The sequence below is a fragment of the Phodopus roborovskii genome, unplaced genomic scaffold, assembly GCF_943737965.1.
Source record: "Phodopus roborovskii unplaced genomic scaffold, PHOROB, whole genome shotgun sequence".
Classification (NCBI taxonomy): Eukaryota; Metazoa; Chordata; class Mammalia; order Rodentia; family Cricetidae; genus Phodopus; species Phodopus roborovskii.
In genome coordinates this window covers 32,764,952-32,781,758 of record NW_026126433.1, presented here as the reverse complement: position 1 = coordinate 32,781,758, position 16,807 = coordinate 32,764,952, and the positions used below count along the sequence as shown (strand labels likewise).

General features: G+C 43.5%; 2 protein-coding genes across 2 annotated transcripts in view; one reads left to right on the top strand and one right to left on the bottom strand.

The window, feature by feature from the left end:
• Positions 1 to 120: 120 nt before the first annotated feature.
• On the top strand, positions 121 to 11,129 carry Prdx6 (peroxiredoxin 6). Its single transcript, XM_051186090.1, has 5 exons — positions 121 to 295; positions 4,076 to 4,232; positions 6,963 to 7,109; positions 8,510 to 8,656; positions 10,220 to 11,129. Exons 1-5 carry the CDS (start codon positions 201 to 203, stop codon positions 10,346 to 10,348), a joined length of 675 nt encoding a protein of 224 aa, XP_051042047.1. The 5' UTR covers positions 121 to 200; the 3' UTR covers positions 10,349 to 11,129.
• A 2,628-nt stretch (positions 11,130 to 13,757) lies between these two features.
• The window catches only part of Slc9c2 (solute carrier family 9 member C2 (putative)), a 54,381-nt gene continuing 51,331 nt past the window's right edge, over positions 13,758 to 16,807 (bottom strand). The window contains exons 26-27 of the mRNA XM_051186089.1: positions 15,689 to 15,744; positions 13,758 to 13,802 (exon numbers count right to left, since the gene is read on the bottom strand). Coding sequence (XP_051042046.1) covers positions 13,767 to 13,802; positions 15,689 to 15,744 — 92 coding nt within the window. The 3' untranslated portion in view covers positions 13,758 to 13,766. The remainder of the gene's footprint in view (positions 13,803 to 15,688; positions 15,745 to 16,807) is intronic.

Below are 16,807 nucleotides of genomic sequence, written 5' to 3'. Positions count from 1 at the left end.
CGTGGCCTCCTTTGGCCTGAATCCTCCTCCCACTGCAGATTCCACGTGAAGAACTTCAGCTGCTTGACTCGCGATCGCCCCGCCCCGCCCCGCCCCCGGGCTCGCCCATTTGGCCAGCGCTGATCTAGGCTTCTTCCCCGGAGCCTGCCGGCTGCTCGCTGCTGCGGCTGCGCCTCCTGGTTCCCCTCACCGCTGCCGCCATGCCTGGAGGGCTGCTTCTCGGGGATGAAGCCCCCAACTTTGAGGCCAATACCACCATCGGCCGCATCCGCTTCCACGATTTCCTGGGAGACTCGTAAGTAGCCACTGCGTCGCCCTGCCAGATGGCGGGACCCCAGAACTGCCTTCGCCGCTTCTGTTTTCCGCGCTGCGCTCGGCCCCGGCGCGCCGCTAGCTTAGCCCTTCACCGGTTCCCGCACGTGCCCGGTGCCGGAGTCCCGCCGAGCACCACCGGGGCGTTGGTGGGGACCTGCGACCTATGGCCGGCCCTTCGCTGATCACCAGACCCTTCCCTGACCCAACGTGGCTGAGCTGCTTGGGGGAGGGGGGTTCCTTGCCATGGACGGTCTGTTGTCCATTTAACCTGGCTTTGTAAACAATGCTCACTTGTAACGCAGTCGGACAGAAAACCCAGGGGAGGTGGGGCAGCCATGTGCGGTGCTGGAGGTCACTCACAGGGACGCTTGCCCAGGATCGCACTGCCCGCCCTCTCCCCGCTCTAGAATTTGCACCCGGTGCTGAAGGCCATAGTCAGAGTGCACAGCCACAAATTAGAGGATGGTTCGGCATTATCTGAAGTCCTGCTTGACTTCGGGGTATGGTAGTTTCGGACTTCTGAAATTTTTAAAAACTACCATGTGCCAAGTAAGTAGCCAAAAGACTTTTTGTGCAGAACCTTCGTCAGTGGTCAAAATAAGATTTTGTATAACAGCTTTGGGAGGAACCAGGAACACTTTGTGTGGGTGTGGCCGTCATTCCAGAATAAGCAACAGTTTGAGGGAGGGGGTTGTTCAGTGCCTGCGACCATTTTGCCACCATAGGCCATTCCAAGGCTAGGACACGTGTACCTCCCTTCTTGAGACTCTTTTGTTTCCCAATGGTCCCCTTCCCCCTCTGCCTTGCCTCCAGCGCCTGGCCTTTGATGCTGATAACCCCCGGTGGTGGCCATTAATGATAGAAGAGTACACCAGTGTTGCCTTAGCTTTACAGCTCCTGAATGCACAAATTGCAAGATGCTTAGTTTCAGTTCGCATTTTACATACGTGTCAGGTTACATTGTGGCTCTGGGGTTTCAGTGCCTTACTACATTGTATGAAGAAACTCCTGGGTTTGTGAAGACTGCAGTTGATAAAACTCATCTGTGATCAGGCGGGGAAACATTGGAGGTGAGGGTTCTTGCCTGGCACCCGTTTACAACCGCTGACTATGGGAAAGCAGAGCTTTTCAAAGAGAAAGGCAGGCTAGAAAAAGTAGCAAATGGGACTCTCAGACCCTGTGGGAGAAGACTAGAGATAAGCATGACTGCTCGACTCATACTCAGAACCTGGGTGTTAATATTTACCCAGTACTGCAGAGGATTTACACAGTGTGCCTTCCCATTCCTGCCTGCAGCCCATGCCCCCATGAAATGTGAGATTTCACTGGAACTATTCGTCTGTATGGGTTACAGATAAATAGAATCTGAAGCATGAGTACTATGAAGATAACCACCGTGGAAGGGGGGGAGGGCTGTCTTTGTGATTGTCTATTGACCTAGATCTTTCTAGATTTAATTTAAAATATTGTTTCCCAGCTGCACCCAGATGTGTAGGCCTGTTATTTCAGCTACTGGGGAGACAGAGGCAGGAAGATCCTAAAGTTAAGACCAACCTGAGCAGCTCATTGAGGCTCTCTCTAAATAAAAATGCACACCTTTAATCCCAGCACTGAGGAGACAGGCAGGTGGATCTCTGAGTTTCTAGGCCAGCTTGGTCTGCAAAGAGAGTTCCAGGATAGAGAAACCTATTCTCAAACCTCCCAATCCCCCACCCCCCCCAAAAAAAAAAACAGTACAATAAGTAAATGAAATGTCATGTTCTTAGGAAGATAAGGTAAACTCACAAAGAAGCCTAAAGTGGGCTTAGAGTGAAGTATGATACTCCTGTCATACCTGAGACTTTTCCACTCTATGTAGCATTACAATTCATGGAATTTGCTTATTTTTCCAAACGCCATTCTGTAGATAAACTCAAGTCAAACTCCTTTGGAGAAAAAAAAAGCTTTAAACATTGCAGATGTCTGCTCTACCTCAGCCAAATAGAAACAAGGATTTGGTGGAGTGTGAGTTTGCTTAGCTTTGTGTGGCCAGTGGATGTGCAAGAGTGTGTCAGAAGTATGTCTCAGGGTTCCTTCATAATCAAAACACCTGTACCAGAGGTTTTCTGGTAGAAATAGAGACCATTCTCTTGGGAGGAGGAAACCTTTAGCCCTTTGAAAATGAGGGCAAAATGAGATAATGTAATTGGATTTCTCCAAAGAGCAGGGCAGGCAGGCCAGGGTGAGACATTCTTGGAATACTCTGAGATACACTGAAGTATGTGAAGTGACATAAAACCAGTACCCCAGCATGACTCAGCAAAACACATTTGCCTCAAAATTTGAAAAAAAAAAAAAGACTTCTGATTCATCACTCCTAAACATTACATATAGAAATGCTCTGTTCCTTTTTTTCTTCTTTCTTTTTTTTTCTTTTTCTGTGTCTTCTAGAGCATTTCTCTAAGTTGAACCTGAACCTTACATGGGTTCTTTTCCATAGAATCTAAAACCTAAATGTCATAGCTAGATTAAACCATGAAATCTTACTTCCCCATACTAAGAACTAAACATCACATACCTCCACAGTCTTCAAGTATAACCTAGCTCATTCTTAGGACCTTCCAGCCTTTTAAGAAGGCGGCCTTTAAGAAGGGAGCTGAGTGGTAGGTGTCTATGGAAGGTAGTAGCTCTGTCTGCCTTGTTCTTCATGCTCAGGGAAAGTTGGCAAACCCTCAGCATCTGGGCCAGATTGAGTAATCTGCTGGTTTGAGACCTTGTCCCTGGATGGCTCAAGCAGTGGAGTGTGCAGAACCAAGAGCTATGTTTTCCTTGTTGCTTGAAAGAATACTTTCTGTTGCCAAGGAGAAGGAAATAGTACCTCCCAAGTTTCTTGGGAGCTTGAGTTGTCCTCAGAATTTGTACAACTTTACCCTTAGACATTGATTTGATTGTAATCTTTACCTAAGAATTATAGGTGTGGAAGTCTACATTGTAGGATATCTGTGTATTTTCTACCTGCTTGGTCTAAAGTAGGAAACTGCAATGGTTTTATAATTTTGGCATGGTGCAAATGTAGATGCCTTGTTTAACAGGTTAGAACAGTCAATTGGCTTTATGAAAGATTTGCTGTTGCCAGAAAGCCAAGTGCTGACCTAAATTTTACCTACAATTCAAGGACAGAGCCCTATCTGTTCTGAGTTACATAATTGTTTATTATTGTACCCAGATATCTGTTTGTATTTGGGGCATAGTAGGCACTGAATATCAAAGTTTGTGCTAGAAAACAAACAAAGGGCCTAAGAAATATTTCAATAGGGTGCTTGGCTTGAGTAGCACACATTTTATTGACTGAAAAGGAGTCATGGTAACTCCATATTCAAGAAAGGTGTGATGGCTGGGTACGGTGTGGTGGCATACCCAGCATTCAGAAGGCAGAGTCAAGACCACTCTCTTGAATTCAAGGCCAGCCTGGCCTATAGATGAAATTCAAGGATACAGAAGACCTGTCTCAAAAAAAATTTTTTTAAAAAGTAACACTTTAAAATGAGTCCTTTTGAGCCATATATCTTGATTTTTATATTTGAGATGTAAAATTGTATATATTGGTAGACACTTGCTGTCAACTTGGGCTTCTGTGGAGGCAAGGTTAGAACTAAGATGTTTAAATGTCTTCAGTAAGCAGATGTTTGAAGGCAGAAAGCCTGTTTTAAATACAGATGTTGAGTGTTGTCACTCTGCATGATGATGGTAACTGTCCGTTCCATTGTGTTCTTCATTCCAGATGGGGCATTCTCTTTTCCCACCCACGGGATTTCACCCCAGTGTGCACCACAGAGCTTGGCAGAGCCGCAAAGCTGGCGCCAGAGTTTGCCAAGAGGAATGTTAAGTTGATTGCTCTCTCCATAGACAGTGTTGAGGACCATCTTGCCTGGAGCAAGGTATTGTTCTATCTGATTTTAGGTATATATAAAGCCCTCCTTTCCTGTAATCTCCCATACAGTTTCTAACAGCCTTAATACTTTCCAAAAGGCAGTACGCAGTGAGGAGGCTGTGGGACCAGGCTGTTGGGAAAGTGCTTATAATGGCAAGTGTCTTTTTATGTGCTAATGAGTTATCTGGTGGTCTGAACAGAACCAAGCTGGATTAGGGATTGAGACTTTAATCCCTACCCAATCTCTGGGGAGAAATAACTGTACACTTCTTGGTGAGCAGCAATGTTATGGAAGTCTTTGTGTTCCTTAGTAAGAGAATAGACTCTTTGCTTTCTCCCCTTCTATATCAGAAGAATCAATTGGCATGCACTTTGATTCTGAAGCTATTATATCTTAGTTAGATATAGTGTAATGCGCGGTTTCCGAGATAAAAGTGTGCATAATATTGGGGTTCAGAGTTCACTAGTAACTGAAAGTCACACTTCAACTTTGTAATTTTCTCTGTGTTGCTGTTTCCAATGACAGATTCTCAGTCACCGTCTTCCCTGGCTTACCCTTAGCATTCAGCTCAACTGATCTCTCTAAACCCTACCTCGGTTTTCCTGGCATTCAGGATGGTGCCTCTAGCTGTCCATGCCTAGAATTCTTCACTGTCTCTGAGTTCCTAATTTGTATTAAAGTTGTCCCCAGCTTATTTCATGGGCCACTTTTCTTTTCTATCTGTACTTTTCTTCCTTGATGAGCTCTTGCACTCACATCTTCAGATAGCATTCATGAATTGCTTCCCTTCTAGCCTCCAGGTCAGTAAAGTCAGCCTCTTCAGCATCTCCTTTGGATGTCTAGACACTCTGATCTTAGCATATATATATCTAATATTGAACAATCTAAGATTGTTTTCATCTCCACTAATAGCAGCTATATTGTTGGTGTTGCTGAGTTGAAACTTCAGAGCCATTCTTAACTCCTTGTGTTTTGACACCCCATGTGTGGTTTACCCACACACTCATAGGCACTGCGAACTAAATATATCCATCTGCACTGCCTATACTGCTTTGGTATTTCACCTCAGATGCACCTCATTAAGACCGCTTTTTGTCCTTATCTAAAACTATGACACATGATGACACTCTATCACCTCCTTAGCCCTTGTCACTGTCTAAATCTCTGCATATTGCTTATCTAGTCACTATGTTTCTCCCACTGGGGGCATAGGACCCAGCCGAGGTGGACTCTAGCTCACTGCTACAGAAGTACTCAGTATAGGTGATGGTCAGTATTCGCTGAATAGAAAGACTGAAATTGTCTGCTTTGGACAGAAGTATTTACATGTATTTGGACAGGATGTTTAAATCGACTTTGCTATAGTATACCATGTAATACCTACTCTGTGTGTGTGTGTGTGTGTGTGCGCGCGCGCGCGCGCCTGTCTGCGCGCGCATACTGGGTACTGCCAATCATATCAACTGAATAAAAGTTGGCATTTAGGTATGTCCCATGGCCATTTCACACCAATTAATCCCCAATGTCTAGGATCAAAAGGGTGATGGGTAGGAAGAATAAGGAGGGTCGCCATCTTCCCCGAGGTAGATTTTTTCTCATTCTGTACACCTTGGCAGTGAGTCATAACTAGCATTTCCACAGCCCTTTACCATAAGCCGTTTTTGTAAATGAGTGTTGGAATGACCTCCTCAAGCTCACCCAACTGAAAAGGAAGGTTCCAGCGTGATCTGAACCTCGACCAATGTTTTCGGTGCTAGCTGGTAAGGAGTGAAATTGGCCTGATTTAGGATAAAACAAAGACCAAAGAATGTGGTTCTTTGGTGTCTGTGAGTATAATAATCAAATGACAAGGTCAAGAATTAATGAATATCAATATTAAATCACAGATTGCCAAAAGAGGAGTCCGTCATTACACAGCACCTCTAATGTGCAGAAACATACCTGGGTTCATTTTTTCTGCCTTAGAAGTTTCCAGAACTATGATTGTCTGAAATAGAAAATAAAATCTAAACTTCCAAAAGCAGAGCAAGCTTCCACATGTAGCCAATTCCACAGGAAAGCTCTAGATGTGCTGGCTGGAAACCATACTTGTTATTATTTAGCTAGTGACTAAACATTAGGCAGCCAATGACAACAGCCATGGGTAACTTCAGGTAATAAAATTAATGAATATGTTCAAATCTGTTGCTATCCATTTCATAGTTTTAATGTCACTTTTATCTCCTTTCATCTCTGAAGAAATGCAAAAAAGATTTCCAGTCTGCCCCTGGGCTTCACATAAATAATAAGTACCTTTTTCTCATTTTAAATCCACTTTCCTGTCATTTCCTAAAATCTCCTAGTTAATTTCCTCACTCTCCTATGGTGGTTTATGCATAGACTTACCTACATGTCTCCTTAATATTGCTGTCCCCCCAAATGCCTTGCTTTTCCCAGGGAAAGCCTTACCTGTCTTTCAAAGCTCAGGTAAGTATTCCACCCCTTTCTTTGAGCTTTCCCTTACCCTCTGTGTTCTATGATTTTAGAGTTTGGTATGATAAGGGCTTTGGCCTATTATGCCGTTCTCTGCTAATATTCCTGTCCGAGAGTAATGAGAAGTGTCTGTTCATGCATCTTGCTAAAATTCCTTAGATAGCATCATTATGTTGGCTCCCTAGCCTGACAATTCTTAGCTAATGAAATGCAGAGAACTGCATCAGGTTTAAAATTCTTTTTCCCCTTTCTCCTCCATTCCAGGACATCAATGCTTACAATGGTGATGAGCCCACAGAAAAGTTACCGTTTCCCATCATTGATGACAAGAACAGGGACCTTGCCATCCTCCTGGGCATGTTGGATCCAGCAGAGAAGGATGAAAAGGGCATGCCTGTGACAGCCCGTGTGGTGAGTCCTAGCAACCCCATGTAAATGTCAGGCCAACTCAAGGAAATAGACAAGTAATGTCTACCATTATGAGACATCTGTATGCCAGTGACTGTCCTCTGTTATCTATATACTGGTGTAGAGTGGCTAAACTAGTCAGCTAAAATTTGTTTAATTCGTAGCTGTTGGATATGTTCATGCATAAATAAGCAGTTCATCCATAACTGTTCTCTAGAACAGTTTTACCTGTTTTACCTCCTGTCAGCTGTCTTAAAAGCATTGCTGACAGGACAGTCCTGAACTTGTTTGTTGTTTGCTCACTGAGGAACAAGCCTGACCACCCCTAATGCACAGCTGTTTGAGGCCTATATCTCCTCCTCACATTAGCGCTGTGTTTTCGATAGTCATCCCTAGGTGACTTGATACATCTACCTGAGGCTCTTCCCTGAAAATTCATTTCAGGGTTTTCTTTCTGGGACAGCAAACTTTGAAGAGTAACAGAGAAAAAAAGAGTGACCCATGTCCTGGACATTGCTTTGTCTACTCTTCCATTCCTTTATTCTGTTTCTGTTTTTGCATCTTTGAACACTTAATGACTGCAGAGCTTCCTGAGGACTTTGGAACAGGGACCTTTAGAACAATGAACCCCAGTGAATTAAAACTTCTCCAGGAATGCCAGGCTGGAAGGGAAGGACTAAGGCATCCACACCAAAATAGGAACTTTCTTCCTACAGCTCTGATGACTGAGTAGACAGACATGTGTGTATTCCTGGCTCTCCATCATCTTTTCTATAACAGTGTTACACTGGGTTGAGCAAGGTAGCTTAGGAGGTAAGCGTGCCAAACCTGAGGATCTGATTGGATTCCTGGAACCCATACCACAGGCAACCAACTCCAGCAAGCTGACCACAACTATCACACTGTGCATGTGTGTACACCCACACCCTCACACACAAAAAATAACTCTAATTCTTCTTAAATCCTAGAACTGTTAGAGTGAGTAGTGGCTCTCAACCTGTGGGTTGTAACCCCACTGAGGAGTCAAGCGACCTTCTCACAGGGGTTACATGTAGACAATTGTACTATGATTCATAACAGTAGTAAAATTACAGCAATATAATTAACAACTAAATAATAATTGTTATAATGAATAATAGCAACTAAATGGTTCTAAAGTGGGGGGAGGGGTCACCACAACCTGAGGAACTGTATTAAAGGGTCACAGCCTTGGGAAGGTTGAGAAGCACTGTGGCAGAGACTCCCTGGTTTGGCTACCCTGTAATGAAATCCATTTTCCTTTGCCAATTAACTCCTTTGGAATAGGGGGAAATGAGGCAGCAAGTTCACGAACCTGAGTGCCTGGTAATGGCTTTACTGTCAGATACTAAAGCATTCCCTCCCTGTGCGTGTGTGTTTTGCAGGTGTTCGTTTTCGGCCCTGACAAGAAACTAAAGCTGTCTATCCTCTACCCAGCCACCACTGGCAGGAACTTTGATGAGATTCTCAGAGTAATTAAATCTCTCCAGCTGACAGCAACAAAACGGGTTGCTACCCCTGTTGATTGGAAGGTAAAGCTGTTCAAGAACCAGGTGCCCAGCTTACCCAAAAGGTTGGAGGGATAGTCACTAATGGCCTCCTTCAGGATCTGGGTTTCTAGGTGTCTGTATTGTCCCAGTGATCTTTGCACTGCCGAGGCAGGGACTGAAGGATCACAAGTTCAAGCTCAGCCTAGGCTAGTAACAAGGTCCTGTCTCAAAAGTCAGAAAGAATCAAAAGCTTAATTAGCTGATTGTCATCTGTCATGGTGGCTGCTAACTGTTGGTGTACGGATGTTATAGCATTTCTTTTCTCCTAAGCTCCAACCTTTTAAACATATATAGTCTTTGAAACATATAGAGAGAGCTCAGTGTGTATGTATGTGTATGTGTTTGAGCATTTAAGGTAAAGCCCCGTGGTCTCCTGTAGCTCAAGCTGGCCTTAGAGCTCACCATGTTGCCAAGAGTGACCTTGAATTTCTGATTCTCTTGCTTTTACTTCTCAAGTGCTTGGATTTCATGCCCAGTTTTATATGGTCCTGAGGACTGAACCCAGGCAAGCACTCTGCTGGGTGAATTAATCCCCACCCCCACTCCTTTTAAAATATGATCTCACTGTTTATAATGGGCTAGCCTTGGACTCTTAACCTCCTGCCTCAGGTTTCCATGTGCTGCACCACTACACCCAAATTGTTCATAAGCTTTTAATATCTAAGAAAGATACATGCAAAAAAGAAAAAAATAGGGCAAGATAATACACCAAGAGAATCTTAATATCAAATCATGGTTTGTGTTAACCTGGGTGCCAGGTTTTGATTTTTCTAACAGGTAAAGTCATCTACATTTTTAGAAAGTAGGGTTGTGGGGGGGGGGAGGTAAGAAGAAATCTAGCCCAAAACAATCCTGTAAACCAAGGGGGAGGTGTAGAATTCAATTTTAAGGTGTGATGGCTGAAAGGAAAAGTGTCAGACCCCTAAGGCCGAGTTCGAAGCACAAAGGAGAGATTTATTTGCCCCAGAGGGATAAAAGGCAGGGAATAAGAGACGAGAGATAGAGGATAAAGGGGAAGGGATAGTTGTGGAAGGGTGGGACAAAGGACGGCCTCTGGATAGAGACCAAACAAACATGGCCCATAGGTGTTTAATTTTAATTGGGGATGATAAGGCAGCCAAAGGGGGCTTTTGGTTGCTGGGCTTCAATACGTTGATAGCTGGACTTTGGTAGTCATTCTCAGGAGAAGGAAGTGACCAAATAAAGGCATAGAGCTTGGTAGCTAGCCTTAGGAATGTAACCTAGTGGTTTTTAGCAAGGCAGAGGGAAGTGGGGAGAAGGAAAAGGCCTTCAGGGACCATGTTTGCCATGCTCCAGCTGACTAGAGTCCCTTCAATGGTCGGCTATGATGGGATTTAAAACTACTGTTGCTACTTCAAATGGAGAAATACTTTCCTAAACGTGTCAAAAGTCAAAACAAATTAAGTTCCTCAAAGAGGAAAGAATACCAGCTTATCTCCATTGCCACCTTCATTCATCACTGTCCTGTAGTTAATTCTTAAAAAGACCTTTGCTGTAAGATTGAATTGCACCTTCTCCCAACAGGATGGCGATAGTGTCATGGTCCTTCCCACCATCCCTGAAGAGGAAGCCAAACAACTTTTCCCTAAAGGAGTTTTCACCAAAGATCTCCCATCTGGCAAAAAGTACCTCCGTTATACCCCACAGCCTTAAATCTTTGTAGGAGCTGGGGCTGCAGCTGCTTGGGCACAGTGGACCTGAGGATGCCAGCTGACGTCATGTGTCCTTACACAGTTCCATAGAAACATCCTAGTATGGTCACAGCCAAAGTCATTAGGTCACTATACCACTGGCTCATTAAATGAAAATGGCATCAAAACTTTCTTGGGATTCTTTACTCTGTGCCTTCTTCTACAGCATTATGCCCCGGCATTCATCTCAGGGTTCTACTCACCGGCTTTCTCTGAAATACACTCTGTATTGGAGACTCAGATCTTGTTAGGTCCCTGCAGGGTTTGTGATCAGCAAGTTAAGAGTGTTGGGTGGTGGTAGAGGAAGCCCACTTGGCTCCATGGTAGAATGGTACTCACATTTTGTAGCTTTCCTAATTGAATTTTCTGTTACCTATTTTGGAGAATAGTAAAATGGGGTGGGGGACTTTCAATTCTATACTTTTGGTAGATAATAAACTTGGGAACAGCATGGGGAAAGTTCTAACTATTTTGCTATAAGAAATCTTGTGGTGAGTTTCTATCAAATGGAGACGCTTCCTTTGCCCTGTCAAAGAGGGAGGTGCACCCAAGGGTGTGAGCAAGATGGTGCATGTCCCTCCTGGTTTTTCCTGTCGATCTGCTCTGATGATACGTGCATGTGAACACACCATGTAAAGGCAGGTGGTGACAATGTTTTATCACTAAACTGTCCTAGTAGTAAGTTGCCATTTTCCAAATTCTGCTTTTTGGGGTTCAACAAATAAAATCCTTCGTTGAAACTGGATTAGAAAATCATGTTGTCACATTTTGAAGTACTAGCTTAGACGACTCACCCTAAGAGGCAGAAGCAGGCTTCCTTCTTGCGAGGATTGGCATGGGTATTTTTCTCCAAAGACAAATAAATAAAATTTCATGTGAAGCAGGAGCCACTGAAGGATAGGATTCTCACTTGTGTGTTGGGCCACTTTGTTGCTTCCTGTTTTCCTAGAGTCTTGTGAGTAGGTATGTAGGTTACAACCTTAAGCTAATGTCTTAGCAGTATACAGAGTTTTGAGGAGCTGGAGAGATGGCTCAGTTAAGAGCACTGGCTGTTGTGTCTTCGAGAGGACCTGAATTCAATTCCCAGCAATTACATGGTGGCTCACAACCACCTCTGTGGGATCCGATGCCCTCTTCTGGCATAAAGGCATGCTAGAGCACTAATACATAAAGTAAATCTTTAAAACTTTTTTTTTAATTAAAAGAGCTTTGTGATGGTATGTTTTATTTTTCTCTACTCCACACTGAATGGTTTTGGGCTTACACGATGCTACTAGATCAGGATAGAAAGGTGTTTGTGGGTCTTAGTATGGATTGTTGTAACAAAGATTGTTGTTGAGTGGAGGGTGTTCATTTCTGGGTGTCCAGCTGGGCAGTGGTGGATCTTGGTTCTGGTGAGGGGTCACTTCTGTGTTGTGGACATGACCAAGACAGAGACCGTCTCCTGACCTAGGAGCCTCTGTCTCCTGTCATTTCCCTACCTGTCAGATACCTCACTGCTGCCTCTCTTCTCCCTTGAACGTTCATTCATTTTTGTCCTTGCTTTCCATGAGAAGTCTGGCTTCAATTTCCTGTTGACATTTTTGCTTTTTGTTTGTCACATTATCTTGCTTTGTAGCCCAGGCTGGACTTGAAATCAGTCCAGCTGTCCCAGCTTCCCAGATGTCAGGATTTGCAAGAGAATGCCACCATGCCCTGTGGTGGCGCTTTAATGACAAATCCAAAATCTACATTACCATTGTTGACTACTCAAACTTGAATCTTGTGTTTCTTGACCAATGGAATGCTTATCACTGAATTAGCAAATTCAAAGCCAAATTCATCACCTTTTCCCTCATCCCCATAAACCTGTTACCCCTCATCACTCAGGCTTCTAAATCTTGGTGTTTTGGCTGTTCTGCCCACATTAATGATGTCAGAATAAAAAATGCTTTTTAAAAAATGAACTCTGGTACTCTTCACCAAACACTTCTGAGTCTAAGGCTTGGTACAAGTGTCCGTTCCAAACACAAAATACTCAATGTTCAATTTCCAGGGCAGGGATTAACCTGAACACATTTTAAAATACATTGTTGGGTGAGGAGAGTAAATTTTTACATAATTTTTTTTTAGAATGAATTTCATTATCCATATAAAGATTTGTTTCTTGAAACTGAGTAATGGCTATAGGAAGTTTCCTTTTTTGTTTGTTTGACATGAATTGGGAACTTAATAGCCCAGACTCCCAACTGCCAAGATTCAAGGTTCATTGCCACCCCCAGCTCCCCCCCCCCCCAAAAAAAAAAGAGGAAAGGGGAGGCAATTCATATGGGTCTTCCAAAACTAAGAAATGTTTTAGTTAAAGCAGATAGCCTTCTATGATGAGCACAGTTCAGGGCCCAGCCCATGGATGGTACCACCCCCAGCAGGCTGGTGACCTTCCTACATCAATTAACAGTTGTGGCAATCCCCACCACAAACAGGCCCATAGGCTCCTCAGATAAATTTTACCTGTGGCAAACTGGCTATTAAAACTAAGCAGCCTTTCATCTAGAATGAAAGCCCTTCACTGACATGAGAGGCCAAGGTTGAGGAAGTGGAACACAAGAAGGGACCTGATTCATGACACTTTGAGTGGCAACACCAATCTGCCCCACCTATTTCCAGACTTGTCACCACCCTTTGTGGTCAAGTGCAGCCAGGTTTCTGTAGTGTGCAGTCACACCTGGCATTTTCTGACATGGTGAAGGCCACTCAGGACCTACCCTGAAAAGGTTTGAAAGCTCAACTCCCCCCACCACCACCACCACCAATTTCTTTTTTCTATTACCTCTGTTATTATTTTCCCCAAACTATCATATATTCTCAGTCTGGTTGAAATGATAAGGAATAATAGATTCTAAGAAGTTTTTCATTGGCCATTCAACTTTATTTGACTTTTAAAAATAAAATGGAAAGTTACATCAAATGGGGTTATGAAATGTAAGAGTGTTAATTTCTCCCATACTTTACTTTCAGTAACCAAGGTTGTGGGACATTTTCCCACTTTCCAGTACATACTAAATTAGAGAAGGAAGGTACAAAGTGTCAGAGGAGCTCGTTATGGCGGTTTCACAAGTATTGTGCTTCAGACTACCACATTTATTGCACTTATCATTTGCTAATTTACTCTAGTAAGCCGGGGAGGGGTTCCTTTCCTCAGTTTTAAAGAACTGAGGAATTTATTTTATCCTGAAGAAGTTTCAGTATCTCAAGTCTAGTGCAACTATTGAAAATCTGAAGTGGTTGTGGCACTCCATTGATCGATTCTAAAATGAGCGTAGCAGCAAGCAGTTTGAGTGGTTTCTGAGTCAACATTTGTGCCAGCTGTCAGCTCCACGGTTAGCTAGCTGACTGTCTTGCTAAATAGCCTTTCTAAAGAGATGTCCACCTTCAAACTGCAAAAGAAAGTCAAAAATATTAGACTTCAGGAAAAAGATTCTTACCAATTAAAAGGAATAAAATTTTACTGGAAGGTTGGTTTCTATCTTATTATCTATATTTTCCCCATGTGTGTGGCTATTGCTTGTAGAACCCAGATCCCCTGGAACTGGAGTTGCAGATGCTTGTGAGCCACTGTGTGGGTGCTGAGAACCAAACTTGGGTCCTTAGCCACTGAGCCATCTCTCCAGCCCCACGAGTATATTTCTATACGAATTAATTTAATTAGCAATTGATAGATACTACATTAATTCAACTGTCAAAGGTGTGCTTAAGGAAAAAGAAGTGCCATGAAACAAATTCTAGTTAATCTTATGACTGATTACAGAGTAACTGGGAACTTTTTCCATAAATTGTGGAAGTGAAATTTTTTTAGACAATAGTGGGGCCTATGGGCTGGGAATATGACACACTGGCACTCTGCTCCTAGCCGATACACTGGCACTAACTAGCATGCTCTGAGGCCCTAAATTCATTCAGTTCCCCAGCCCTGCAAACAATAGTGATAATGATGATGCCTGGAAAAAGGGAGTAGTGAGGAGCCCAGTTGTTTGATTCTCAGGACCTCCACCTGTAAAATGAGGAGAGGAAGACCCTAGAAAAATTACCTACAAAGAGCTGAGTTGGTCGTTTTTAAAGGAACTATTGCCTTTATGACCTTGCTCAGGGCAGCTGCCATCTTCTGACAAGCACACTGCATATCACCTTGATAGTAAATATAGGTAACAGGACTAACTTACTAAATTTTCTCTTAGAAGAGACTTGCATGGACATCTCCTTGAGAATGGAGTGTGGTGTGTGTGTGTGTGTGTGTGTGTGTGTGTGTGTGTGTGTGTGATGTGTATATGTGCCAGAGCTCAGGTGTGCCGCCACACCAAGCTTTTATGTGAAGACTGAGGATCCAAACTGAGGTTCTCGAGCTTGTAGAGGAAACACACTAGTTACTGAGTCATTTCCCCGGCCTTCAAAGTAACACAGTTCAAAACAATGTTCCTTGATTTTAGTTTTCAAGTAATACAGATTAGCTTTGTCTCAATTAGTCCAACTTAGTGAGTGCATCAAGGCATCTTTTCTCACTGCCTACATTTTGCCCCTTCATCTCACTATGTATTTATATAATTTATTTAGAGACAGGGTCTCAGGCAGTTTGGCTTCCCTCAGTCTTGCTAGGTAGCTAAGAAGGACCTTAAACTCCAGGTCCTTCAGCTTCTGCCTCCCAAGTGGTGGGACTCTGGCCAGCTGGAATGTGGCTGACACCCCTCTGGCAGGCCTTACCCTTATCCCCATTCCCTTTGCCTTGCTAAAAACTGTTAGGTTGCATTCCTAACCCTCGCTACCAAGGTTTATTCCCTTATTTGGCCACTTCCTCCTCCTAAGCCTGATTATTAAAATACAGCAATCAAAGTATTGAAATCCAGCAATCGAAAGCCCCTTTGACTACCCTAAGTAACATGCCCAATCAAAATTAAATACCTCATCCTAACACAGGTTTTCCCCTTGTACCTTTAAACTGCTATCCATATACCCATGGACCAATTCTGTCTCCTCTGGATGCAGAGGCAGTCCTTTGTCCTTCCAGGACAAATACCCAACCCCCCCTCCTTTGTTCCCTTCCCCTTCTGCCTCTTCCTCTGTCTCCTGTCTTTGTCCCTTATCCCTGCCCTCTGTCCCTCTCAGGTAAATAAATCTCCTTTATGACCAGAACTCAGTTTTAGGGGTCCTGAGATGATTCTTGTCCTTTCAATAGGCACACATCACCATGCCTGACTTGTGCAATTTGTTTTAGCTATGCAGATTAATAGTCACAATAAGAAAAATCTATTCCAAGTGTCCAGTTTATTACCTCATCTTTTCTCTTCCAGTTATACTCTTTCTTGGCCGTTCGAAGTCCAGTGTTGACTGAGGTGAACAGAAAAAAAAAAAAAAAAAAAAAAAAAAAAGAATTAGGAGTATTTGAATATCAGTCAGCTCTCTCCACATAAGTCTTTCCTTCCCCCTTGCATTTCCAAACAGGCTGTTTACTTTCTTCCCTCGGAGTTCTATAATAAGCTCCTAAAGGTCTAGCACACAGGCTGGCAAGCAGGTCCCACAAACAAGCAGGCTGTATACCGGGGAGAGGGTACAGTGTGGACTGCATAGGAAGGCACCTGCTCCTACTACAGAAATCAGTCGATATCACCCTGACTGTTGCCACATATGGGAATGAGGGCTGCAGACTGTAGACCTTTTTTTTTTTTTTTTTTTTTTTTTTTTTTTTTTTTAATGAAAACCTCAATATACATTTGTAACCGTGAAACTTCTATGTTTTTCCATGGCAACTCACTGAAATTTTTCAAAGCAAAATATGTGTCAGGGTCCAAACTCAAGGAACTTGATCAAGACCTGGTCTTAACTATTTGTGAGCTGTGCCTCAAATCCACTGGAGAATACCAATGGCTATGCCCCCCCCCTTTGTCTATTGTCTTTCCAGAGGGCCTGAGGTAGGCAAGGTCTCCTGTAGTGAGATATTCACCTTGTCCACACCAGTGGCATAGACCACGCCCACTGGTGGTGGAGACAGGGCCAGATGTGACCTGGAGGAACAAAGGCTGAGGAGGGGGGTCAGAGAGCTCTCTCTTGCTTGCAGCACAGGGATAGGAGCACATCAGGAGGCATCCTTGGTACCAGGAACCTGATGGTGTTCATCTGTCTATGTTGTGAGTTATTTCTCCCTGAATAAACATCTATTCAGCCTATTTGTTTATCCTGATCCTTATTAAACATCAGTAGTCTCCTTTTAAGGTAGCAGCTCATTAAGAATTGCATGTTCTTGTGCTCTGTAACACCCACAGTTACATTTCGAGGCTGACTCTGTATTCAAGCCGGGACAGGTGGGATGGTGTTGGCACAGAGCCCAGGAAGACCAGGACAAAGAGCACAGAATGAAGTCCTTGGGTATATTCCCCCAACCGCTGCAAGACCA